The 25,977-nt window shown below is 44.3% G+C and overlaps 1 protein-coding gene across 1 annotated transcript; it reads left to right on the plus strand.

Annotated features, from left to right (window-relative positions):
- The first annotated feature begins 1,119 nt into the window (after positions 1 to 1,119).
- On the plus strand, positions 1,120 to 23,784 carry PCK1 (phosphoenolpyruvate carboxykinase 1). The gene is made up of 11 exons (XM_054981955.1): positions 1,120 to 1,204; positions 2,154 to 2,386; positions 4,158 to 4,339; positions 6,323 to 6,526; positions 7,109 to 7,296; positions 13,302 to 13,464; positions 15,423 to 15,647; positions 15,815 to 15,946; positions 18,825 to 18,919; position 19,482; positions 21,363 to 23,784. Exons 2-11 carry the CDS (start codon positions 2,163 to 2,165, stop codon positions 21,815 to 21,817), a joined length of 1,869 nt encoding a protein of 622 aa, XP_054837930.1. The 5' UTR covers positions 1,120 to 1,204; positions 2,154 to 2,162; the 3' UTR covers positions 21,818 to 23,784.
- Positions 23,785 to 25,977: the final 2,193 nt, after the last annotated feature.

Genomic DNA, 25,977 nt, shown 5'->3' on the forward strand with positions numbered 1-25,977 from the left:
CTCCCCAGGGCGCCCCCCCCAACAGCGTGGTGCGCTCCTGCAGCCACAGCGGCCTGAATCATACCCGGCAGCATCCCACAACGGGTCCATTTCGGGCCAAACTGCCGTTCAGGGAGCGCAGGGGAGTGCCATTTGCCCTGCACGGTCACCTTTAACCCACGTGATCATGTCACTTCATGGAAGTGATGTCATTACGCAAGCTGGGAGCGCGCACATGCGCAAAAAAAAAAAGACCCAGAACAAGGCAGGATCAGTGGCAGGCTCCCAGTCTCCCGCTGGGGGAGTCAAGGGACCTGACAACCCTAAGGATGCTCCCTCCACCTCCTTGGGAAGACCATTCCATAAAGTCGAACAACGATAGAAAAAGCACAGGTCCTTGGCTTGTTGATGCCAGGTGAGCATCAATAAGGGAATAACTCGAAGGTGCCAAAGACAGTAATTTGGAAAAGCAAAGCACCAATGCAGAAGACAAAATAGCCAAACAACTAACTTCCAAATCTTACTATATGCCTCAGTAAACTTTTCCATTCATACAGTATATGGGAACTGGAGTGTGTGGGCTGAATGCAAATGTTGTTCTTTTGCTCTGCTCGAAACTTCTATTCAAGACTGCCCTTTCCCCCAATGCCAAAGGACATTTCCAAACAACGTCTTGGGTGAGCCCCCAGCTCACAGCCAACAAGCAGTTGCTGTAGCTACGAAACCTGCTCTCCCCTGCTGTTGGTTGCATAAAAACTGCCCTCAGAGAGAGCCTTGGCTGCTGCAACCATCCGGTGGGCGAGTAGTGACGATCGGGTTTCTTTCTTTGCATCAGAATAAAACCAGGCCAAAGGCTGGCTCAGCCAACAGATTTCATAAGGGCTTTGAAAACACTGGAATGGGGGAGGGTCAAAAAGTTTCGAGCACTCATTAATCGAAATAGTTAAACGATAACCTCTTTTAGGACTACTAGCTGTTGGCTGTTCCTGAAGATGTCCAGTCTTGGAAAGAATCCAAGGGACACGTTTTCCCGAGTGACGTAGGAGACAAGCCCCTTTTGCTTGGCTGGTGGGATGGACCATAACAGAGAGTGAGTATTTAAAGCAAGAAGATGCTTCCTGGGACACCAGAGGTCTCGAGAAGACTTCCGAAGAAGCAACGCCTTGCCATCGGAAAAGAACAGGGATTGTTTCTCTAAAGCCAAGGCTGCTCAAGAAAAGTAAGTGTATGTGCATTTTTATCTTGATCGCAACGTATGGTGAACTATTACTGCTCTGTTTGATAACGCGGCCCTTTTATTGCTGATGGTATTTTAGGATGGCACATTTTATTTAATTAGTTACTGTATTATGCGAGGGAGCTGTGGCTCAGTGGTAGAGCATCTGCTTGGCATGCAGAAGGTCCCAGGTTCAATCCTCAGCATCTGAAGATAAAATAGTAAAATAGGAAGTAGGGTTGCCAGTCTCCAGGTGGTGGCTGGAGATCTCCTGGAATTACAACAGATCTTCAGACCACAGAGATCTGTTCCTCTGAAGAAAATGGCTGCTTTGGAGGGTAGACTCTATGGCACTATACCTCAATGAGGTCCCTCCTCTCCCCAAACTCCACCCTCTACAGGCTTAACCCCCAGAATCTCCAGGAACTTCCAGACCTGGAGCTGGCAACCGTTACGTGAAAAACCTCCACCTGCTTCCCTAGAGAAAGGCTGCCATTTGAGTAGGCAATACTGACTTGGATAGAGCAACAGTTTGACTCAACATAAGATTATATACCAATTTCAGCTTTGAAGATTTGTAAAATTGTTTCCCAAGCAATTAAAGCCAATATCCACAGTCTCTTTGAAAAATGAAGTCATACCAGCAATAAATTGAGCTTTACTGGATTTTAATTCATATCTTTTTAATGTTTGGTTTTTATTTTCTTTTATTTTGTAAGGTGTCTTGGGCAGGTTCCGGGAGAGGCGGCATAAGAAAAACGTTCTAAATAAATAAATGAATATATAAAATGAAACTGATAAAGAACAGTGGCGTGTTTTTTAAAAAAAAACACCCCCTCCCCTCCCAGGCTAGGCACAGTTATTGTTCCTCTGGAATCTGGTTTGCAATATTTTTTCCCCCGGTTCACAATCCATCTGCACTTGACACTCACCTTGATTTTCCTCTTTACTTGCAAAGAAGAAAGCCATGCCTCCTCAGCAGCGGACACAGGTGAATGTTGCTCCAAAGGTCACCCAGGGGGACCTGAAGAGCCTGGCACCAGGTGTGAGGGACTTCATTGAAATGAATGCCAAGCTGTGCCAGCCGGAGGCCGTCCACATCTGCGATGGCTCAGAAGAGGAGAACGAGAGGATTTTGGAGCTGATGGCAGAGCAAGGCATGATTCGGAAGCTTGCCAAATATGAGAACTGGTAAGTGACGCAAAGGCTTGCGGGGATGATCACGAAATCTACTGAAAAGCACCCCATTTGGTCCGTCGTGAGCCACTGATGCATTCATCCTGCTGCCAGTTTTACATGCCTACTTGCTGTTTTATTTTATTATGGGAATGAATGAAAAATCTGCTTCTCTGTTGCTTTTCCATGTCATTCCAATTTAGGGCTTTTTTTCTGGACAGAGAGTCTGTACCTTAAACAGCTGCATAGAAGTCAGGCTAGGATTTCTCCGTCATTGCACCTCACTGCCTGCCTGTTATAAGAACAGGTGGTGGCTGGAGACCTCCCAGAATTATTTACAACTGATCTCCAGGGATCAGTTCTCCTGAAGAAAAATGGCTGCTTTGGAAGGTTGACTCTATGACATTATGCCCCATTGAGGTCCCTCTGCTCCCCAAACCATGCCCTCTCCAGGCTCCACCCTCAAAATCTCCAGGAATTTCTCGACCTGCAGCTGGCAATCCTAATTCAGAGGTCTGCTGTCTTTGTGTATGGAGGCTTCCTTTCACCCTGGCTAGCAGCCATCAATGGAACTACCCTCCATGACTCTGAGTGATTCTGCACACGTTGGATAATGCACTTCCAATCCTCTTTATAGATCATCTGGAATGGATTTTTTTGTGTGCGGAACAAAAAATCCACCTCAAACGATTGATAAAGTGCATTGAAAGTGCACTATCCAACGTGCGCAGAATCAGCCTCTGTCTGATACTCTCTTAAAGCATCTTTGCTCACAGATATCACCGTGCCTGTTAGTAGTGAATCCCATTATTGAACTGCTCACTGAATGAAGAAGTATTTCCTTATTTTATGTGACTTATGTGGCTTTTGTTGATAAAAATATAATGTGACAGACAAGCCATTTCCCGTTCTTACACTGGTTATATTCAGAGGTCATGAACAAAGTTTGATGAGAATGAACCTGTTTTATTCTTGTACCTCCTTCCTTTCCACCTGCATGGAAATGTGACTGGTGATTTGCTGGTTTAAGAAATCTTCAATCTATAACTAATTTGTTGTGTTAGGCAAATTGGGGGAATTTATTTATTTATTGGGGCATTTTCTCTGGGGACGCAAATTGGTTTAGAAGGAAATATAAAATATATTTTAGGCAACCAAGTAAGACATGTTCCTCCACGCCAAGAAGACTTGGATTCCAGTCCTGAAGCTCTAAGACTAACCAACTTTATTGTAGCGTAAGCTTTCAAGAACCACAGCTCTCTTTGTCAGATCTGACAAAGAGAACTGTGGTTCTTGAAAGCTTATGCTACAATAAAGTTGGTTAGTCTTAAAGGTGCTACTGGACTCTACTATTTTGCAACCACAGACTAACAAGACTAACTCCTCTGAATCCTGAAACTGTCACCCTTTTTATTTATTTTATTTATTTACTTTATTTGTACTCTATCTTTCTCCCCAAAGAGGCTTACGTCATTCTCCTCTCTTCCATTTTATCCCCACAACAACCCTGCAGGTTAGGCTGAGGGGTGGGGTGGCCCAAAGTCACCCAGTGGCAGAGCCTGGATTCAAACCTGGTTCTCTCTGATCCTACTCCGACACGCTAATCACCATGCTGGCCTTTTAAATTTAGCAATCCCATTGGGAACAGCGTTGCTTTATTCGGGATTAAATGGTTTAATCGCACTGTAAATTCATGCTGGCATTCTTCAGCAAGAAGGAATCCTGATGGGTTTCTGTGATGTCTAATATGTTCCTGGCTGAAGTGTGTGTGTCCTTGTCTCTGCAGCTGGTTGGCTTCCACAGACCCCAGGGATGTAGCCAGAATTGAAAGCAAAACCGTCATTGTGACCCAGGAGCAGAGAGACACCATCCCAACCCCCCAAAGCGGGGTAAGCCATCTGGGACGCTGGATGTCGGAAGAAGAGTTTGAGAAAGCGTTCAGTGTCAGATTCCCTGGCTGCATGAAAGGTAGAGGCACCGGGAATAGTCTAAGAATGAAAATGCAGTTCCCTTTTCCCTTTTACTGATCTTCTGTGGGCCAAGCTAGAAGTGACGAATTACACTTGAAGGGCAAGTGAACAGACTCATGTATTCCTCCCTGTTCACTTGCGCTCCACTTGTGCTCCACTTGGTCACATGGATCACGTAGTGATCGAGTGGAGTGCAAGTGAACAGGGAAGAATACATGCGAGTCTGTTCACTTGCCATTCAAGTGTAATTCGTCACTTCTAGCTTGGCCCTCAGTTCCTTGGGAAGTGCTCCTCCACCTCTGAACCACCAGTTTGCCCCACAGTGGACTGATAGCATGTGTACCATTTTGTCTGTATCAATCAATCATATATTTTCCTGTCAATACCCATCAGCAGTGGACATCATTCTCTCCCTGTTTTAGGCTCACAACTGTCCTATGAGGAAAGTTACCTCACAGCTTTCTCTGAGTACCCCCTTCTTCAGAAATTAGGCAGATGAACCCCAGAGAAGGGGGCATTTTCTGTGGCAGCACCCTTACTTAGAAAATCCCCTCACATGCCAAAGTCACCTGGCAGCTGCACTGATATCATTTAGATACCAGGTGAAATCTGTTTTTCCATGTTTTTCCTCACATAAAGTCAGGGCTTTTTTTCAGCTGGAACGTGGTGGAACGGAGTTCCAGAACCTCTTGAAAATGGTCATATGGCCGGTGGCCCCGCCCCCTGATCTCCAGACAGAGGGGAGTTGAGATTGCCCTCTGCGCTGCTCATCGGTGCAGAGGGCAATCTAAACTCCCCTCTGTCTGGAGATCAGGGGGCGGGGCCACCGGCCATGTGACCATTTTCTCCGAGGGCAACCCACTGAGTTTTCCCAGAAAAAAAGCCCTGGATAAAGTAAACACTTCTTTTTAATACCTTTACAGTTGTGTAGGTTTCCTAGTTATTTTTAACAGGTTACATTACTGTATTGTTTAATTTATTTATTACATTCATACATTTTACCGTTTGGCTTTTTTGTTTAGAATGTTGATTGTTGGACTGCATTGCCGAAAGACAAGACTGCAATCCTAAGGAGAATTACTCCAGTCTAAGCCCATTGAAATTAGTGGGCTTAGACTGGAGTAACTCTTCTTAGGATCGCACTGTAAGGGTGCCATTCCAAGGACTCTTTCCTGAGAGTGAGCCACATTCATGAGCCACATAACAGGCAACTTAATACTGAGCGCATCCCCTTAGGATTGCTCCCTAAAATACTAGAAAGAAATTAAAAAATATTCTCCCCAAACTCCCTCCCCCTACACACCACCAAGTCTAATATCCTTTATATGTTCAGCTCAAGTTTTCCTGGAAGGTCAGACAAAAGTTTTCAAGCGTCCCTTGTTCTTGGCATGGCTGTTTACTGTGTACAGGAAGTTTTTTATATGGGGAAACTATTGAGTATGTGATCTCCCACCCAAAGGACACTCATTTCATCCATTTATTTATGCACTGCTTTTCTCCCCAAGGGGGACCCTAAGAGGCTTAGAACGTTCTCCCCTCCTCCTTTCTCTCACACCAACAATCCTGTGAGGCAGGTTAAGCTGAAAGAATAAGACAAGCCCACGGTCACCCAGTGAACTTCCATGGTACAGTACAGATTTGAACTTGGGTCTTCCGGGACCCTAATCCAACACACTTTTCACTGCACCACAGTACAGCTCAAATGGAAGAATTCTGGAAATAAAATTACTGTTAAATCTAACAAATGTGATATGTCTCTTAAATACTGCCTTCTAGAAGATGCCAGTCAATCTGAATATGATTAGTATTCCGTTTCGGTTTTTAAAAAAGACTCTAAATGTAAAGACTCTGTGTGTGTGAGGGTGTGTGTGTGTGTGAGGGTGTGTGTGTGTGTGTGAGGATGTGTGTGTAGATGTGGCAGATGTAGACAGTGTATATCGAGTGTTTTCCTTTCAGAATCCTCACTATTTCTCTTTTGCAGGGCGCACTATGTACGTCATTCCTTTCAGCATGGGGCCACTTGGTTCTCCTTTATCCAAGTTTGGGATCGAGCTGACAGATTCCCCATATGTAGTTGTCAGCATGAGAATTATGACCCGGATGGGAACGTCTGTCCTGGAAGCCCTGGGCAATGGAGAGTTTGTAAAATGTCTCCATTCAGTTGGATGTCCTTTGCCGCTGAAAAGTAAGCAACCTGTCTTTGGCTAACTCCCAGACCAAAGCATGCAATCTTTTTATTTTGTTTCTAAAGCACAGTACTCCGTATTTTATTCTCATAGCATAATATTTTGGATGTTTTTCTTCACGGGGTTGCCAGCATAATTATGAAATGTTAACGACAGGTGGTTTTACCATGAAACAAATAGATCAGAAAAATATTCATAGACGATACCTCCAACAGGTCTTTGGAACAGTCCTTGTTTGTAATGTAAAGTCCTCTGACTCATATGGAATATCTGTCTTGAGTTTTCTCATCTTTGCTTGATTGTACAAATGAAGAACAGTCAAGAGAGTTTTTCCTCCTCCAGCCCTGTCACAGATGGTGTGCCAGATGTTTTCAAAGGATGTTAGCTACCAGATGTGAGACTTCATTTAGCTGTGCAAACAGCACTACAGTGACACCTGGTGATAGAAAACAAGTATTGCAACTCAGCTTTAATGTACTAAATTTTAAAAAAATGTGTTTCAGTTTAGAAAATATGCGTGGTTAAGAAAGATCACACTCTTAATCCAACCAGTTGCACATAACCTGTTTTGTATTTTATAGAACCTCTGGTGAATAACTGGCCATGTAACCCTGATATGACTCTGATAGCTCACATTCCTGATCACAGAGAGATCATTTCCTTCGGAAGTGGTTATGGAGGAAATTCCCTACTGGGGAAAAAGTGCTTTGCTCTCAGAATTGCTAGCAGGATTGCCAAGGAGGAGGGCTGGCTTGCTGAACACATGCTGGTAGGAAAGGTTTTAATAAAAGCATTATTTAAATCCCAATAAGATTAAAGTGAATTCGTACAGGAAAGTTATTTTCTTCAATGGTTTCTATTGCAGTGATATGAAATAATTTATTGCACTTCATCTTAGGACTGAGAAAACTGTTCTACTCAAATGCATGGTGCCCCCCCCTCCAGTTTTTTGTCACAAACCGAATACATTTTTCTTGGGAATAATCCCCATTGTATACACCAGAATAAGATTCTCAGTAAATCTATTTAGGATTGTTCTCCAAAGCATCTTTGGAAGAGAGCTACATAAAACAGAGAAGCAGGACCAAGTGAAAGTGTTTTATCCTTTGCTTTCAAGGTATTTCTGTGATCCAATTGATTTCTCCCTCCACAGACAGCTGTTTTAGCAAAGCCTCAAGGACTGGGTGGGATTTTGGGCACACATCCCTTTTGAAGAGCCGTATCACCAAATAGCTTTGAAGAGTTCTTTCCACCATGTATAATGTGGCTTGTCATGTGGTATGGGAGATACAGATTCCCAAGGCTCATTTCGAGGGGGAACGTGCAGCAACTCAGTTCCAGCAGTTCCCCAAAGACGTCATATGTCAAGTGGCCCCACCCACCTGACTCTCAGCTATTTTGGGCCCATTTCAGCCTGGATTGGGGCTGAAACGGCCCAGATACGGCCTCTGACAGGTGGTGGATCACTCTCCCATTCAGCAGTGGCCTGATCCTGGCCATTTTGGCCCCCTTTTCGGCCATTTTCAGCCCCTTTTTGCCATTTTGGGCCCAATTTCAGCCCTGAATGGCCAGGATTGGGTCCAAAACAGCCAGGATAGGTGATGTCAGGGGGTGTGGCATATGCAAATCAGTCATGCTAATCACACACTTCCAGTATTGGCAAGGGGTGTGGCATATGCTAATGAATTATGCTAATGAGTCATGCTAATGAGTTCCTCCAGCTCTTTTTCTACGAAATGACCCCTGCAGATTTCCAAAACACAAGAACGTTGGGGGCACTGTTCTTTAAAATTCTGGACATAAACTTTATTATAGCTGTAAATACCTGGGATAGTTTTACCTCTATGAAGTAGACTAAGGTCTTTTAAAAGGATACCATCTTTATACTAGCATAAGACATACTATTGTAGTCTATTGCAATATTTATTGCATGTACCACCTCCCTTTTTTAGTGCCTTTGTCGTCCCCTTTCTTCATTATGGCATGTCATGCCTTAAGACAGGTTTTGTTGCCTTAGACAGTTTTTCATTTGCACTGCTTTCCAGTTCTGTAATCCTAGTCCTACCACATTGTTTGTTTGAAGTCTTTGCTCTCTGACTGAATTGCTGTCAATATTTTATAATCTGGCCTTGAGCAGCACTGAGAAAGGAAGGCTATAAATGAAGTTAATAATAGTAATAGCAACAGCAAAGTGTGTGGTATGTGCCGTCAAATCACCTCCAACCTATAGCAACCCTATGATCGAAAGACTCCCCAAAGTCCTATCATTAACATACTTGCTCAGATCTTGCAAACTAGAGGACGTGGCTTCTCTTATGGAGTCAATCCATCTCGTTTATAGCAATAAATTATTGTTTTTACCATTACTATAATTGAACTGTGGTTATCAGCCTGGGGATTTCGCGACTCTTAATCTCATATGGAGACGTGAGGCAAACAGTTTTCACACAGCCCCTTCACTGCCTGTATAGGAGAATTCACACCAGATAATCTTCTATCAATACTATGTATATTTGGGAGTAAGTGTGACACTGTGGTTAGAGTGTTGGACTAGGATCTTGGATCTTGTTGAACTAGGATCTAGGATCTTGATCCAGGTTCAGATCCCCACTCTACCATGGAAGCTTACTGGGTGATCTTGGGCCAGTTACATACTTTCAGCCTAACCTACCTCGCAGGGTTTCTGTTGTGAGAGAATGGAGGAGGGGACAGCAATGTTCTAAGTCACTCAGGGGCCTCACTGGGGAAATGCCCTTCAGATCATGTACTTGATAGATGGCAGTGGAAGCTTTCTGGGTGGCCTTGGGCCAGCCATGCTCTGCCAAGCTAACCCTACCTTCCCAGGATTGGGAATATTTGACTGAACAGTTAACTAAATATACAAAATTGACATTGCATGCTGCCTCACTGATAGAGTACAGCAAAGAGAACATTATACCAAGGGGTTTACGCATGAATAAGCCCTCAGGGATGTATAAAAATGACGAGTTGTTTAAAAAGAAATGGGCCCAGATATTAAATAAATGTTCTTTTGACCTAATACTGCTTCTAATTGAACGAATAGCTCAGGAGAAGGATGAAGTAGGGCTGGAGATAGAGAATGTGGAGAAGGAATTGCAATCTAAATACTTGGAGGAGGAATTCAAAACTAGATCTAATGATATAAATAGATTAATTAAGGAATGTGAAACTAAACTTAAGGAATTGAAATTAAAAAAATTGAGTAGGGATAGACATGATTACTCGAGTGGGAATATTTATAACTGGAAAGATCAGGTCTCCAAGAAAAGAGTCACTTGGGCTCCTTCCACCATGGATGGTCATGATTTTGATACCATGGATCCGTCGGATACTGACCATTCCGGTGATGAGGGGGGGCGAACTCTAAGGAGTCGCACTATACCAAACCAACCCCCGAGACGCTCTTTTTTAGCCAGGGGTCGTCCCTCACGCAGGGGGAGATATCGGACATAGTCTTCAATTTGTCAAATCGGTGGCTTTCAACTACCGAACTACAGATTTTGAATAAAGGATTAGGCTTCGTCCCCTCCCCTAAGTACAATGCCCTTAATACTCGCGTTGACTTGTATAAGCTATTTCGTCAACTAAAATTAAAAAAGTTTTTTGGAAATACTAGTGCGACTCCCGTGGTTCCTGGTCTGAGAAGTAAATCTACCTTTATGCCTTCGGTCTCAGACATCCGGCTGGAGACCTTTGAAAAGCTGGTACTCAAAGAGGTGGAACTGTTGGAGGGCCGGCCAAGAAATAAATGGCAAAATTTGACCAGGTCAGAAAAAATAGCTTTTACAGTCCTTACAGGAGGATGACAACGTGGTCATTAAACCGGCAGATAAGGGAGGGGGAATTGTACTTATGAATCGCGAGGACTATCGACAGGAGGTGTTGAGGCAATTGGGGGATCGTAATTATTATCTTCCTATTGATCACGACCCCACCTCAGAAATTCAGCGTATTATCAAGATTGTTATAGATAACGCACTCGCGGATAACCTGATTGATCTTCCCTTGCATCATGCCCTGTATAATCAGGATCCTCGGATTCCTGTGTTTTACTGCTTACCAAAAATTCATAAACCTGACCGACCACCCCCCGGGCCGCCCAATCGTTTCTGCATGCAGTTCCATCTTGGAACCATTGGCTATTTATTTGGACAATATCTTACAGCCCTTTGTGATGGAGGTTAGATCGTTTATTAAAGATACCACGGATTTCATTAGATTAGTGGAAGATATGGAGATCCCTGTGGGGGCTTATTTGCTTACCCTTGATGTGCAGTCATTGTACACCTCAATCCCTCACAGTGAAGCTAGAGCTGTTATTGAGCATTTTTTGGAAAAAAGACCACTTAAATCTCCCCCAACTGGTTTTCTTGTGGATCTTATTATGGAGAAAAATTATTTCAGATTTGAATCTCAATTTTTCTATCAGGTGAAGGGGGTCGCAATGGGATGCCCTGCGGCCCCTAGTATTGCAATTCTCTTCATGGCCGCACTGGAGGAAAAATATGTGTATAATGCCGAGAATAACCCTTTTTTCAAACATCTAGTTTGCATAAGGAGATTTATAGATGATGTTTTCTGCATAATAAGGGATGCATCGATGGCTGAAGGGTTTGTGGACTGGCTTAACAGCATAGATTCTAACATATAGTTCACATCACATGGCAGTTTGGAGAGCGTGCCTTTTTTGGACGTAGTTGTCTTTAAGCGGTCTGCTACTTCCCTAGGGGTTAAACCATTCCGGAAGCCGACTGACAGGTCGGCTTATTTACAGTATACTTCCCATCATCGCCCCGTCTTAAAGAAAAATATCCCAGTGGGACAGTTTATGCGCATTAAGAGGAATGCGTCATTCCACTCTGATTATTGTAGGGAGGCAGACAGGATGGGAAAGGCATTTAAAGCACGGGGATACCCTGATTGGGTGATCTCCCGTGCCCTGAAAAAGACTGATGGATTAATTCGACCCCAATTACTCACGTATAGACAGAAGGATCCTGCAACTACGGGCATCTCTTGGGCCATTGATTATTCTCCTTTATCTGGCCCAATTGCTAATATCATTAGGAAGAATTGGCACATCCTTTTGGAAATCCCGGGATGTGAGACCTTACCGAGGATAGGATTTCGCCGCACCAGGAATCTAAAGGACATGTTAGTTCAGTCCGATCTCAGAACACCTTCTAAAGAGAATTCTTTGCCGCGGGGGCATTTCCCCTGCGGACACTGCAGTGTGTGCATCCTGTCCTGCGATCTTAAAGATATTAATTACCCGTCATCTAGCCAGTCAGTAAAATCTAAAGGGTTCTCCACCTGCAACACTGATAATGTGGTATACCTCCTTCAATGTGGCTGTCCCCTCCTATATGTAGGTTGCACTACCCGGCCGATCCGTCAGCGAATCCAGGAACACGTCTCACGGGTTAAAAATTGTAGTGAAATAACAACACTTCACCAGCATTTGTGGCAGACGCATGGCAGGGACAAAACCTTCAAGTTCTCAATATTGGAGGTGATACCCAAATCTGGAGTGAATAAACACCGCCTTTTACAGGCAGAGATCAGATGGATTTTTAGATTAAACACCATGGCTCCACAGGGCTTAAACACTGAGGTAGATTATTCAGCCTTTCTGTGATCCCCGGGAGAGTTTAAATAGGAAAGGGACGGGTTCCCAATGACAGTTGTTACCACCCCCGATTCAGAATTTTCCTTCTCCTTAAAGAATTGATTCTTCATGTTCTACCTCCTTGTTCTCTTTTCTTCCCCCCCCCCCTTCTTACCTTCGCTCTTTTCGGTCCGGCACCCATTGTGGGATAGAAATAGACTGGTCAATTAAGGGAGTTTTGGAGCTCACCCTTTTTGCATTTGAGACATGACTTGTTCTACCAATTTTTGTATATAGGTGGGGCTTCCTTATTGGTGTACCCTGGGGATTATGTGCAATACAAATAATTAGGAGACCATCCCGGTCCTGACTTTTTAAGGAAGTAGACTCCACACAGATGGTGGTCTTTTCAGGATCAGAACCCAATGAAATGGTTTTTGTGGGGGGGGATGGGATCCACTTATGATGATAGTATTTATTAGCTTAGGTATGACCTCCCTGTTACCTTTGAATGCACTTTATACTGACTTTGTAATTGGATGGTTTCTCTCACGTCCTAAGATTAAGTTGGAATGGAAATAGTGAGTATAAATCAGTGCTTTTGAATATTAGTTCTGTTATTTATTGGTGTGATATAGTCTATGATGGACTTTTAATAATAAATTGTAGGTTGGTGGCCTGATGAAGGATTTCTCCTGAAACGAGCCAAATTGGATTGGACCAGTAAGCTCGTTGCCACTCAGCATTCTTCGTTGTTTTCAAACAGCTCCTATGGACTTTGGGATGAATTAACACGAACTGACAGCGACGTGATTACAAATAGAACCACTTACCTGTTGAATATTTGAAGAAATTTGATGGAACCTTTCTTGCTCTCAATAATTGTGTACTAAACTGCTCTTCATTGTTGTATTCTATATTGTAAATTCATTGTAAAACTATACATAGGGCAATATACCTTTTGGCTTGCTTCCTTTATTGTTTTTGGTGCAAGCTAACCCTACCTCACAGGGTTGTTGTGAAGATAAAAAGGAGGAGAGGAGAATAAGGTAAGCTGCTTTGAGTCCACATTGGAGAGGAAAGCGAGGAATACATGAAGAAAAACAAAACAGGCAAACAAATAAATAACGTGTTTTTTTCAATAGATCTTGGGCATCACAAACCCAGAAGGCAAAAAGAAGTACTTTGCGGCGGCTTTCCCTAGTGCTTGTGGAAAAACGAACTTGGCTATGATGAATCCCACTTTGCCGGGGTGGAAGGTCGAGTGTGTTGGGGATGATATCGCTTGGATGAAATTTGATGAACAAGGTAAGTCTTCAGCAGCACCCGGCCAAGGCAGTGGCCATCCTGAGCCATGTGCCTTGAAACAATACTGAAATGCAGCTGGCAGTGAGTTAAGGCCAGTGCTAAAGATTAGAGGACTGGTGTGCCAACCACCTGGAGAAGAAAATGCCGTGTGCCTTTGTGTGTTGGAAAGTCCCATCAAGTCACAGCTGAGTGATGGCAACTGCTTGGCACGGTTTTCAAGGCAACAGACTAATAGTGGTGGCCTGCCTCTGCATAGCAACCCTGATCTTCGTTGGAGGTCTCCCATCCAATTACTAACCAAGGCCAACCCTGCTTAGCTTCTGAGATATGACAGGATCAGACTCATCTGGACTATCCAGGTCAGGGTTATTAGAAGCTTAAGGGAATGTTATTTACCATGGGATGGTATTGAACTCCATGCCATGAAAATGTTAAATGCACATTTCCCTACGTTAAGCCAGAGACAGGACAGTTTCCTCTGGGTCTGCTAGCAATCCTATTCTGGGATGTCTCTCAGGGCCAAATTAGATTCATGTGTTTCCCCTTGCACAAGTTTTCTGTCCTGAAATGTTGTTGGGGGCATTTTGGAAAATACACCGCTGGCAATATTTCTGATCAGAAAGACCGAGGGTGAGGGCAGGGCGGTGGGAGGCAGGAAGAACTCCCCCAACATGCTGCAGTGGTCCAGACCAGAACTGGGCCCTCATGATGCTCTTAAACAACTTTCCCTGGCACTGCAAAATGGAAGTGCCTCTCAAGGGTGAACCTGGGAACAGCATCTCATCTAGTTTGGCCTCAGATTCCCACCGTTGGATTCATTCTGAGTTCACCATGATCAACTGTAAGGGTGAATGTATAATTGCATTTTAACCCCTCTGTACTTTTATGTCTGTTCTGAACACAGCAGATATCCTGCATTTGAAACACACTTTTCTATATTTTCACTCTTTTCCCCGCAGCTTTTCATATAATTGTACAGGCTTGGGGATGGCTTAAGAAAAAAAAACTCTCTCCTTTTGCAGCATGTAAGGAAAGTTGAATAATAATTGAATTTGATAAAAGAAAGTAGGAAGACACCAGTGAAACTGATAAGGCTTCAGTGAAACTGAAATGGCCTTGTCCATTTCTCTTGAGAATAGATCAAGATGGGTAGCCGTGTTAGTCTGTAGCAGTAGGAAAGAGCAAGAATCCAGTAGCTCTATAAGTCTAACAGTTCACCTTCTTCATACCCTACCACAAATATTGTTAGTCTTGTAGGTGCTACTGGACTCTTTCTCTTTTCTCTTGAGAATGTTTGTACGGCAGCGGTGGGGGAAGACTTGAGATGTCAGCAGGGAAGGCTAAATACCTGTTGGAGCCTAGCTGCAGGACAGTGCAGGCAAACATTCAGGGTATGCAAATGGGAGGTTATCTTTTCCTGATGACATGCATTAAAAGATGTGGGAGAATGCCAAATGGAAATTAATGCACTTTAAAATGTGATTTCCGCATAACTGAGTGGGAGCTCTTAGCATCTCAAAGTGTCGGGAGTGCAAAAATAGTTTTATGGGGGTTTGCATGGAGTGGGACACGCAATGTATGAGCTATGTAGTGGTGGTGGTGGAGAATGCCCTCAAGTCATAGCAGATTTATGATGACCCCGGCAGGGAGATTAACAGGTGGTTTGACATTGCCTGCCTCTGCAACCCTGGTCTTCATTGGAGGTCTCCCATCCAAGTACTAACCAAGGCCAACCCTGCTTAGCTTCTGAGATCTGATGAGATCAGGCTCACCTAGGCTATCCCTTGCCTTTAGCAACAGATAGCTCACCTGGGCTATCCAGGTCAGGGCATGAGCTATATGGTACCCTGGTGTTTGTGTGTGTGTATTAATTGTGTAGGAAGAAGGATTCCTTGTGACACACAGACACACTCTCCAGCTGTCAGACTCTTGACTTGAAAACTTGTAAAATTCTCCAGGTAACTTAAGAGCAATCAATCCAGAGAATGGCTTTTTTGGCGTTGCGCCTGGAACATCAGAGAAAACAAACCCGAATGCTATGAAGACCATTCAGAGAAATACCATCTTCACCAATGTAGGAGAAACCAGCAATGGAGGCGTCTACTGGGAAGGCATTGATGAACATCTTGAGCCAGGAGTGAAGGTGATCTCGTGGAAGAAGAAGGAATGGAACACCGAGAGTGGTAATGCCTTTAGCACTTGCCCTCCATCTTAGAATCATATAATCTTGACCTCCAGGGTCAATCATAGGGTTGGAAGGGACCTCCAGGGTCATCTTCCTTTTATTATCTTTATAATTTAGGCTATTGTTACAGTTGTGAATTGTACACTAATGTTAAGTTTGTTTCAGGAGAACCTTGCGCTCACCCCAATTCCCGATTCTGCACACCTGCCAACCAGTGTCCAATTATTGATTCCGCTTGGGAGGCTTCAGAAGGTGTTCCTATTGAGGGTATAATCTTTGGAGGCCGGAGACCTGAAGGTAAGAGACTCTCAAAAAAGATCCATCTGCCAAGCCATAGCGAGACTGAAAGTTGACATAGCAGATAATGGAGCAATGTTAACCTTATTTCTGTGACTTCCAAAAGACACGTTTAAAAGGTCAATTCATCTTGTGTATGGCACTGTCAAGAGGTGGGAGTGTCCCTCAGCCATGCCAGGTGGTTGGACTGGTTCTTGTTTAACACAATCCTCTTCATGTAACATGGAAACGTAGAGCTAGAAGATATCCCCAAGGATCATCTAGTCCAACCTCCTGCACAATGCAGGAAATTCAAAGCTGTCTCCCCCCTCACCTGCCTCAGTGAGGCCCACTTTGTGCCCAGAGGCAGGCAAAAAAATCTCCAGGATCCCCGGAGGAGAATTCCTTCCTGACCCCAAAGCGGCAATTGGCATCACCCAGGGCCTATAAGAAAGGGCCACGAGAGCCTAGCGCCCACTCCTTTTTCTGTTGCTCGTATAAATATAAGATGGACTTTGTGCACCTGATGAAGGGAGGTCTGGCTCATGAAACATATGGTGGAATACATTTTTAAGTCTTTATGGTTCTGCCCGACTCTTGTTTTATTTTGCAAAAACAGCATGGTGGCTCAGTGGTAGGACTATGGCTACTGCCCCCCACCACAGCACCACAGAAGGGGGAAGGGGGTTTTGTGCATTTACTGCAGGGCATCAAGAAGTGGAGACGGAGACATGGGGGCTGCTGCTGCAGCATCACACATGTGCCCAGCTGCTGAGTGCATAGCAGAACACAGCGCCCTCAAAGGATGCCCTCACCTGCACCCACGCCAAGCCACACTTTTCACTCAGCAACCATGTGCTTGCACATCTCTGCCATGGCCTCCTGATGTTCTCTGTCTGTCCATCCGTCCGTCCATCTGTCTGTCTGTCTGTCTTACAGTCTGCTCACCTCAGGCTTGGAGTCTGGGCTTGGAGCGGATTACAACCAGAATATAAAAATATAACATGGTAGCATAACAATAAAAATTTCAATAAATAATCATTAAAACAGCAGTGCACGTATTGCAGTGACCCTCCCTCTGGTACTGTATCAGAAGTCTATTTTCACAGTTTTCTCTTTGATAGAATTCTGAATGGACTAAACCAGATGAAAAAGTTGCCTGTTCCTTTTATTTTCCCCCCAGGAGATGAACTGTCCTATTTAAAAATGTGCGTGGAAACAAAACATTTCTTACCCTTGTAGAGCAAGATTTGAGTCCAGTAGCACCTTAAAGACATACAAGATTTCCAGGTTGTAAGCTTTTGAGAGTCAAAACTCTCTTTGAAAACTTATCTCCAAGAAATTCTCTGTTTTTTAAGGTGATCGTGGACTTAAACGTTGCTCTTCTATTGCAGATCAACACCTGCTATTCACCTGAAATTAGTCTTGTTGGTTTCTGAGCTTCATAAATTAGGTCGAAATGACCAAGACTCACATGGGTCCATGTAGATATCCTGATAATGGTGTTTTCAAAGCCTGGTTCAATTTGTACTGTAGCAATATTAAGCAACCCAAAGGAAAAATAAGGCCTTATAATGCTTAATAGGATATATGTTATGAGCCCATCTTCAGTTTTGGATTAACGACAGGATTATCAGATCCCTCTCTGCCCTGTTCTGTTTTATCCAAAGGTATCTAGGAAGTGTGGTATAGTGATCTTTTCCCAATATTCGTCTTCATAGTAGTATAATAAATGTAGGTGGTCAGAACAAGACATTTATGATCCACGCAGGACTTACTTCTGCTGAAAATGGCAGCTGTGAGTCTAGTACCCTCACAGTAATGTCTAGTCCTATATTCTGCCACCCAAACCCTCCAGCAACAGCCAATACTAATGGTTAACATAATGTTTACTTCTGGCCTTATATACAACCATTGTGTGCATATGTGTGTGTGTGTGTACTGCATCTTCATGCCACTGGTGAGCAGCAACTAATGGGAAAGCGAATGCACTTAACCTGCGCTATCCCTGAGTCCTCCTTCCACCTTAATCACCACTCATTGGTAGCCATAAAAAGTGGGAGCTGCTAGTAATATATATTGCCTTCCTTGCATGTATAGAGTAGCCTTCTTACTGATATATTTACAATCTGAACAGATTAGATAAGGCACAAGAAGGACGGATGTTATAATCCAAGATTGGCAAATGCTGGCTGTATGCATGTTACATCGACACATTATGCACAGCACCATCACTCTCTATATGTTTTAATTTAATTTAATTTAATTTAATTTAATTTAATTTAATTTAATTTAATTTAATTTAATTTAATTTAATTTAATTTAATTTAATTTAATTTAATTTAATTTAATTTAATTTATACTCCGCCCTCCCCATGTCAGCGGGCTCAGGGCGGATAACAACACAATTTAAAACATATATAAATGTCATTAAAAATTATAAAATTACTATATATTATCATTAAAATTACAACTATTTGCATATATACACATATAGAACAGAGAAAGATGGCAACACATAATTTAGTTTAGGTGTTCCATACAGCAGTTCTTCCCAGAACAAATATTTAAAATATACAAGGATGGACAACAACATTTACATAGGAGGGCATATGGTTTAACCTCTCCCCCCCACTTGGGAGGGGCACCGCCTGGCATCAACCATATGCCTGGCGGAACAACTCTGTCTTACAGGCCCAGCGAAATGTTAACAAGTCTTGCCGGGCCCTGGTCTCATGAGACAGAGCGTTCCACCAGGCTGGGGCCAGGACCGAGAAGGCCCTGGCCCTGGTCGACGCCAGGCGGGCCTCCCTAGGGCCAGGGACCTTTAATAGATGCTTATCACCCGATCGAAGGGTCCTCTGGGGCTCATATGTTGTGGCTTTCCTGTTCCCTCCAGGTGTTCCTCTGGTCTATGAGGCCCTTAACTGGCAGCACGGGGTATTCATAGGTGCCACAATGCGGTCAGAAGCAACGGCTGCAGCGGAACAAAAGGTAAGTCAAAACAAATCAGTGCCTTTGTATTTAAATAGCACATCTCTTTTTTTCCACGAGCGCTTACTTGCAAACACTGAATCCCTGGAAGCTATTTCATTTCTCCCATTGTGTAAATATATTTATCGTGCCATAATAACTGTGAGCAAATATGCAGTGAAAAGGCAATTGTGTCTCTAGCATATCACTTTCAGTTCTCTGTAACACAATAGTCTCTACAAAAGGTTTTATGCTGTTGTTGCACTGTTAAGCTTGGCATCTCTATTCATTTTAAACCCCTTGTTTAAACCTGATCACTGGATGATCCAGGAACCTATTGATTTAATGATCTTGGCCCAGAGAATGCACAGATTTCCCCAACAGTCCAAATAGCACCAGCTCCAGGTCTTTCCAAGTTGGGAAATCTAAGTTGAGCACTGCGCACACAGGTCTACAACTTCCCAATCCACACTTTACACAGGTCTCCATTCTGTGTAACAGAAATACATGAGTTGCGAGTTCTCCTTAATTCCTGCATGGGCAGTATCCAGTTTGTATCCAGATGATAGTGCTTATGAAGAAGGGTCTTCAGCCTTCCTGCCTGTGTCATTTTCCAACCTGAAATGGTCCCGGTGAATGCTTTTTGGCCGGACGGAAAACCCGTATATATCCCATGATGGTTATGGGTTTCCTCAATGGATCAATCAGTGCCCTCTCCTGGACCATTTCAGATCAGGAAAATGACATGCTGGGGGAGTCTAAAGCCCTTTCTCTGCATGTTCTACAATCTCAATTAAAACTGGGACCCACATTTGTGGCAACTGAAAAGAATGCACAACTCACATCTGACTGGTACACAGTAATGTTTGAACCAGTCCTTCAAGTGTCAGGCACGCAGCATGTGTTTGGGAAGACCATTCTTTGTTTGAGACTCTGAAGAGCTGCTCCAGTCAAAATTGACAATAGCATGCTACATAAACCAATTTGACTCAATCAGACTTGGACTGAATAGACTCTGGATGGTTATCTCATTATCAGAACTATCTGCCTTTCAGGCAAATTCATTCAGATTCAGCTATGGAGGGGAGGCAGGGATACCATACCCCCGGTGGGGGCAGAGGATCCCCCGCCCCCACCCCTCACACCCCGCCCCCACTTACCTCACCGACGGGGGAGGCGCACACCTTCTGTACACGCTTCCCTGCGGTGCTGTGCGCTCCTGTGCACAGCAGCCACCTGGATAGGCCCAGTTTGGCCCGGATCGGGGCTGCTGTGGAGTGTGGGAGCGCTCCGCAGCGGCTCAAAACGGGCCCGATCCGTGCCAAAACGGGCTCATTTCAGGCTCATTTTGGCATGAATCGGGCCCATTTTGGGTCGCTGCAGAGGGCAGGAGCACTCCTGCGTTCCACAGTGGCTCAAAACGGGCCCGATCCGTGCCAAAATGGGCTCGTTTTGGGCCCGTTTTAGTGCGAATCGGGCCTGTTTTGGGTTGCTGCAGAGGGCAGGAGTGCTCCTGTGCTCTGCAGCAGCTCAAAACAGGCCTGATCCATGCCAAAATGGGCCTGAAACGAGCCCGTTTTGGCGTGGATCAGGCTCGTTTTGGGCCGCTGTGGAGCACAGGAGCACTCCTGCCCTCTGCAGCGGCCCCGAACCAAGCCCCTGTGGAGCGTGGGTGCACTCCGGGGGGGGGGACACCGAATGAAGATGTCTCTTCCCGGAAGTGACGTCATCACGCTTGTGGGAAGCGCGCTTGCTTTGCGAGCTCATGCACCCCCCCTGGAAAGCTGAGTGCCAGGGTTGAGGGGGCCTGGCAACCCTAAGGGGAGGGTCACACCCAGCCTGTATTGTGCACTCCACCTCTTTCGTGACTTTTGCAACTGATTTGCATCCACTCCCCACCTCTCCTCATCACCTATATATCTCTGACCAGTTTCTTCTTACCCTCCATTCATCTGACAAAGAGAGCTGTGGTTCCTGAAAGCTTATGCTACAATAATGTTGGTTAGTCTTAAAGGTGCTATGGATTCTTTACTATTTTACATAAACCAAGTTTCAGGTGGGTAGGCGGTTGGTCTGCAGTAGAATAGCAAGATTCAAGTCCAGAAGCACCTTAAAGACCAATAAAATTTCCAGGATATAAGCTTTCCAGAGTCAAGCTCCCTTTGTAAGATACCACCTTTCCATCTTGAAAGTGGAAAAAACATAAAAAGATCCTGAACTTTCAAAAGTGAAGATACATCTAATATCGGACAAAGGGAGCTTTGACTTCCAAAAGAAGATACTCAGGAAATTGTGTTGGTCTTTAAGGTGCTCCTGGACTCGAATCTACATAAACCAAAGGTCTAGTTTTTATAAGGCATGAACATATGTACCAGCCTGATAGAAACACATGTACCAGTTTGCTGTAGAAATGGTGGATACTCCCAACATTTCCCCTGATGTGATGTTTGTGTCCTTTCTATAGGCAAAGTCCTCATGCATGACCCTTTTGCCATGAGACCTTTCTTTGGCTACAACTTTGGCCAATATCTGTCCCACTGGCTCAGCATGGCACATCGACCTGCTGCGAAGCTGCCCAAAATCTTTCATGTCAACTGGTTCCGGAAAGACAAACAAGGCAGGTTCCTGTGGCCTGGTTATGGCGAGAACTCCCGAGTGCTGGAATGGATGTTCAACCGGATCCAAGGAGAGGACCATGCTTGGCTAACGGCCATCGGTTACGTCCCAGATGACGCAGGCTTGAACTTGAAAGGCTTGGAAGGTGTGGATGTACGGGCTCTGTTCACCGTCTCCAAAGGTTTTTGGGAAAAGGAAGTGGAAGAAATCAGGAAGTATTTTGAAGAGCAAGTGAATGCCGACTTACCTTATGAGATGGAAAGGGAACTGCTTGACCTGGAACAGAGGATAAAGCAGCTGTGACTTGATCCTACTATCTTAAGATAACTTCAGACATTTTAAAAAATTAAACACTCTCTTTATCACCATGGCTGGCAATACAAAAAAATTTGCTTTTGTAAGCCAGAAGTTACGGCCAGAACCACTAACGGACACTTTGCAGAAGCAATTGAAGCACTAGTTGACAAACATATCGTTCTTCTTGCTTGAAAAATTTGCTTTCATTGATAAGTTTTGCGCTCATGTGACAAGAAAGCTATCCTGAGATAGTTTCCATTTTCATATCATATTACTAGTAAATACCAGAAGTGGTTTCATGCTCAGTGAATTCTTCTGCCTTGTGAGAAATCACAGAGGGGGAAAATCAAGGCATAGTTCCTGCCTTCTTCTTTGACTATTGAATTTATGGTTGGAGGAAAGAGTATTGCGCCAAAGCAGGGACACAATTTGGGCATGGTTCACACATGTGTTGTATTATTCTATAATGAACTGCTACATAGGCTGGAAGTGGAATGTGTGAACTGCCCTGGATTGTGTTTGAGGCAATGTGTGGTAATAGACGTATGAGGGCTGTTCACTGTGCCAGTCATAATTTGAGGTTTGGAGTGAGGAGCAGGGAACTTAACTCTTTCGATACTGACAGCATCTTCTGCCTTTTCTGTTACCTCTCCATTCTACTCTGCACTTTGCAAATGTGGCCCTTTATTTTGCGTTTTTGAAATAGCAGTCAACTTTTCATTCTAGGCAGTTGCATGTAATGTGTAACTTGCCCTTGAGAAGAAGGATAAACATGATAAACAATCGAGTCATCGTCTAAGAGTTCTGTGTAAGTCACAATGCCTGTGTGGGTTTTGTCTGCTCAAGATTGTCTGTTCAAGGTTGGCAGCCAGCCCTTTATGTCCGTGCCATGTTCCCTTGATAGGCTCAATTGTCATTTCTGGAGAATCAACACAGGAACAATTAGTCATGGAGCAAGGCAACAGCTGTAAATATATTTAGAACTTTTTAGAACATTTGGAACAATTGCTGCTCCGTCTTCACACAGTTGCAATGGATTTGTGTGCCCCGTGATATTTTACACGCTCCTTGAATTTTGTATCTCTTTTGCTGACTTTGTGAGAGGTTAACATTGAGTTCTAAAATAATAAAATAAGCTTTTCTACCCTTTATGCCTCATGTCCAATATTGATATGGCAGCCTGAGTCTATGGGGTTTTACTCAGAAGTAAGTCTAATGGGACTTATCTCTCTAATAAACTGTGAATGCTTATTTGTAAATAATCTGCATTGAACTTGGAAGAAATAACTTCTGAGTGGCCATACAAAGCATTGCAGTGTTGTGACAGATAGGCAGAGGTCCTGAGGTTGAGGGAAGGCCGATATTTACCTCAAGAATAAAATAATGGCTGTCGACTGTTCTATGCACCCAGCAGTTGATACTAAAATGCTATAACGTGATGAGGCCAGCAAAAGGTATGTTTTCTCTATAAATAGTTTCAAGCCTCATTACTGAACCTCTTTATCTCTCCTTATTTCTCTGAGACTATACTACGCCTAGTCAGATTAGCACTTGTGACATATTTAAACACTTGTTTTTTGGTCATCAAGCTGATATGAAATTCTGCCTACAACAGCTTGTTTGGATATCTCTAGGTAGAAGACAGTTCAGAAACTTTGAAACAAGATTTGATTTGTAAACTCCTATTTTACACATCATTTGTCTTCCGTTGTTCAAATTGCAATCTGACTGCTGTACACGAGAAACCATAGCAAACACTTTACAAACACATTTAATTCAGTACAAAACTGATTCACAGTGTTTCTTGTGTTCATCCCCAAACAACCCTTGAGAGAAGGTCAACGTTATTGCCATTTTATAGACGAGGGACTGAGGCTGAAATACAACTCTAGCCAAGACCACCCAAGATTTCAGCCTGTTTCCTATTCCAAGTCTTTGTTCATTGGAATAAAAGTTATTATTTTTGTCCTGTTTCCTTGATGTCATTTAGGGGGCCACTTGGGTTCAGCATTTCAGTAGAAGATCCAGTTTAGTGTAGTGGTTAAGAGCGTGGGACTTTAATCTGGAGAGCCGGGTTTGATTTCCCACTCCTCCACTTGAAGCCAGCTGGGTGACCTTGGGCTAGTCACAGCTCTCTCAGAGCTCTCTCAGCCCCACCCACTTCACGGTGTTTTGTTGTGCGGATAATAATAACACACTTTGTAAATGGCTCTGAGTGGGTGTTAAGTTGTCCTGAAGGGCGGTATATAAATCAAATGTTTATCATTATCATTATTATAAGGCTGGGTTACAGACCACTTTGGTTAAACTATGTGGCCAACTACCTCTTCTTCTACGGCCTCTGAAACCCCAACTTTCACAGCTACATAGCTACTTACTGTTATATCAACCACATCATACAGTTCATTGTCGGTAAGAAAGCTCTGGAGCCAGTGAGCATCTCCATTTCCTCAGTGGAACTGGCTTCCTCAGGAGGCGGTGGGCTTGTCTTCTTTGGAGGCCGGATGGCTACATAGCCATCTGTCAGCAATGCTGATTTGATGACTCAGTATGAATTTAGACAGATGGTGAAAGGAGGGCAGGAAGAGATGAGCTGGTGCTTGGCTCTCGTGGCCCTTTCTTATCTACTGCCAATCACCACTTTGGGGTCAGGAAGGAATTTTCTTCCACACCAGACTGGCCAGGGATCCTGGATGTTTTTTGCCTACTTCTGGGTGTTGAGCAGGGGTCATTGGGAAAGGGGGGGTAGCTGTGAATTTCCTGCATTGTGCAGGGGCTTGGCCTATTTATTATTTATTTATTTTTATTTTACTTCATTTATCCTCTGCCTTTCTCCCCAATGGGGACCCAAAAGCGGCTTACAGTGCTCTCCTTTCCTCCATTTTTTAAATCACAACAACCCTGTGAGGTAGGTTAGGCTGAGAAAGTGACCGTCTCAAGGTCACCCAGCAAGTTTCCTTGGCAGAATGGGAAATGGAACTTGGATCACTCACACTAGTCTGTCACACTGGCTATACACCACACTGGCTCTCATACTGGACTAGATGACCCTTGGGGTCCCTTCCTGGTCTACATTTCTATGCTTCCAAGAACCCACTACTCCATGTGTGCCAGGTGTGCATATGTGGAGCTTTCCCCGACCCTCACAAAGGTGATTTGGGAGGCCTCCTGACATCTCACCTCTGTGTTCATATTTGCATTTAGTAGCATTGCCTGCATCTAGTAAAGGGCTCAAGGTACAAGGAGGACTGCCTCTTTTTTGCTAGCATTGTTCCTGAAGAGACTTGTTCATGGACTTGGTATGTGTAGTAAGAAGCACCTGGGAACCAAAAATCAGTCAACTCAAAAAAATTCTAATGGAGGAAATAGCAGCTTTGGAGGGTGGACAATATTCCATAGTCTATGAGAAATGGAAGTCCTACGGGGTGACATTACCTCTGAGCTCCCTCTGCTTCCCAAACTCCCCTTTCCCAGGCACCATGCCCAAATATCCAAGAGGTTCGCAAGCTAGCTACAATGGGAACTGCATTTACCCCTATGCCATGTCTCTAGCTAGAGTTCCCAGGTGCCCGTTGGTGGTGGGAAAACTCCCGGGGGTTTGCTCCCTTACCTGCCAATCTGCCAGCGATCAGCAAAAGGTGGCAAGCCCTTTGGAGGTTGTCCACCCCTGACAGGCACCCCAGGAACACACACAGCCTCCCAACCAACATGCACGATGCACGCGCTCCTGGCGGGTACAATGATGTAACTTCCGGAAATGACGTCATGCCAGCTGTGAGAATGCTCCTGTGCTCCGTTTGGGGCCAATTTGGGCCCAAAATGGGCTGAATTGGCCCGAGCGAGGTGCAGGAGCACTCCTGTGGCCAGTGTGGCAACGTCCCTTCTGAAAGTGATGTCATCACACAAGCGCTGGAGTGTGCGAAGACAGAGCACACAACTGGCACGAGGTAAGTGCTAGGTCCCTTCCTCCCATCGGGAGGGGATAGAGAACTGGCAACCCCATCTCTAGCATGATCTTTTGCTGAATAAGACACAGCTTGAGACCTGTACAGATAACCTGTCAGCAGGTTGACTGATCTGTGGGAGAGGGCATGAGCACACTAGCCCCACCTCTGTGCAGTCAGTGGCTCATCAGTGCAGCAAGCTTTTGAGCCGATAATTGCCCT

The sequence above is a fragment of the Eublepharis macularius genome, chromosome 5 (genome assembly GCF_028583425.1).
Source record: "Eublepharis macularius isolate TG4126 chromosome 5, MPM_Emac_v1.0, whole genome shotgun sequence".
NCBI classification, from domain to species: domain Eukaryota; kingdom Metazoa; phylum Chordata; class Lepidosauria; order Squamata; family Eublepharidae; genus Eublepharis; species Eublepharis macularius.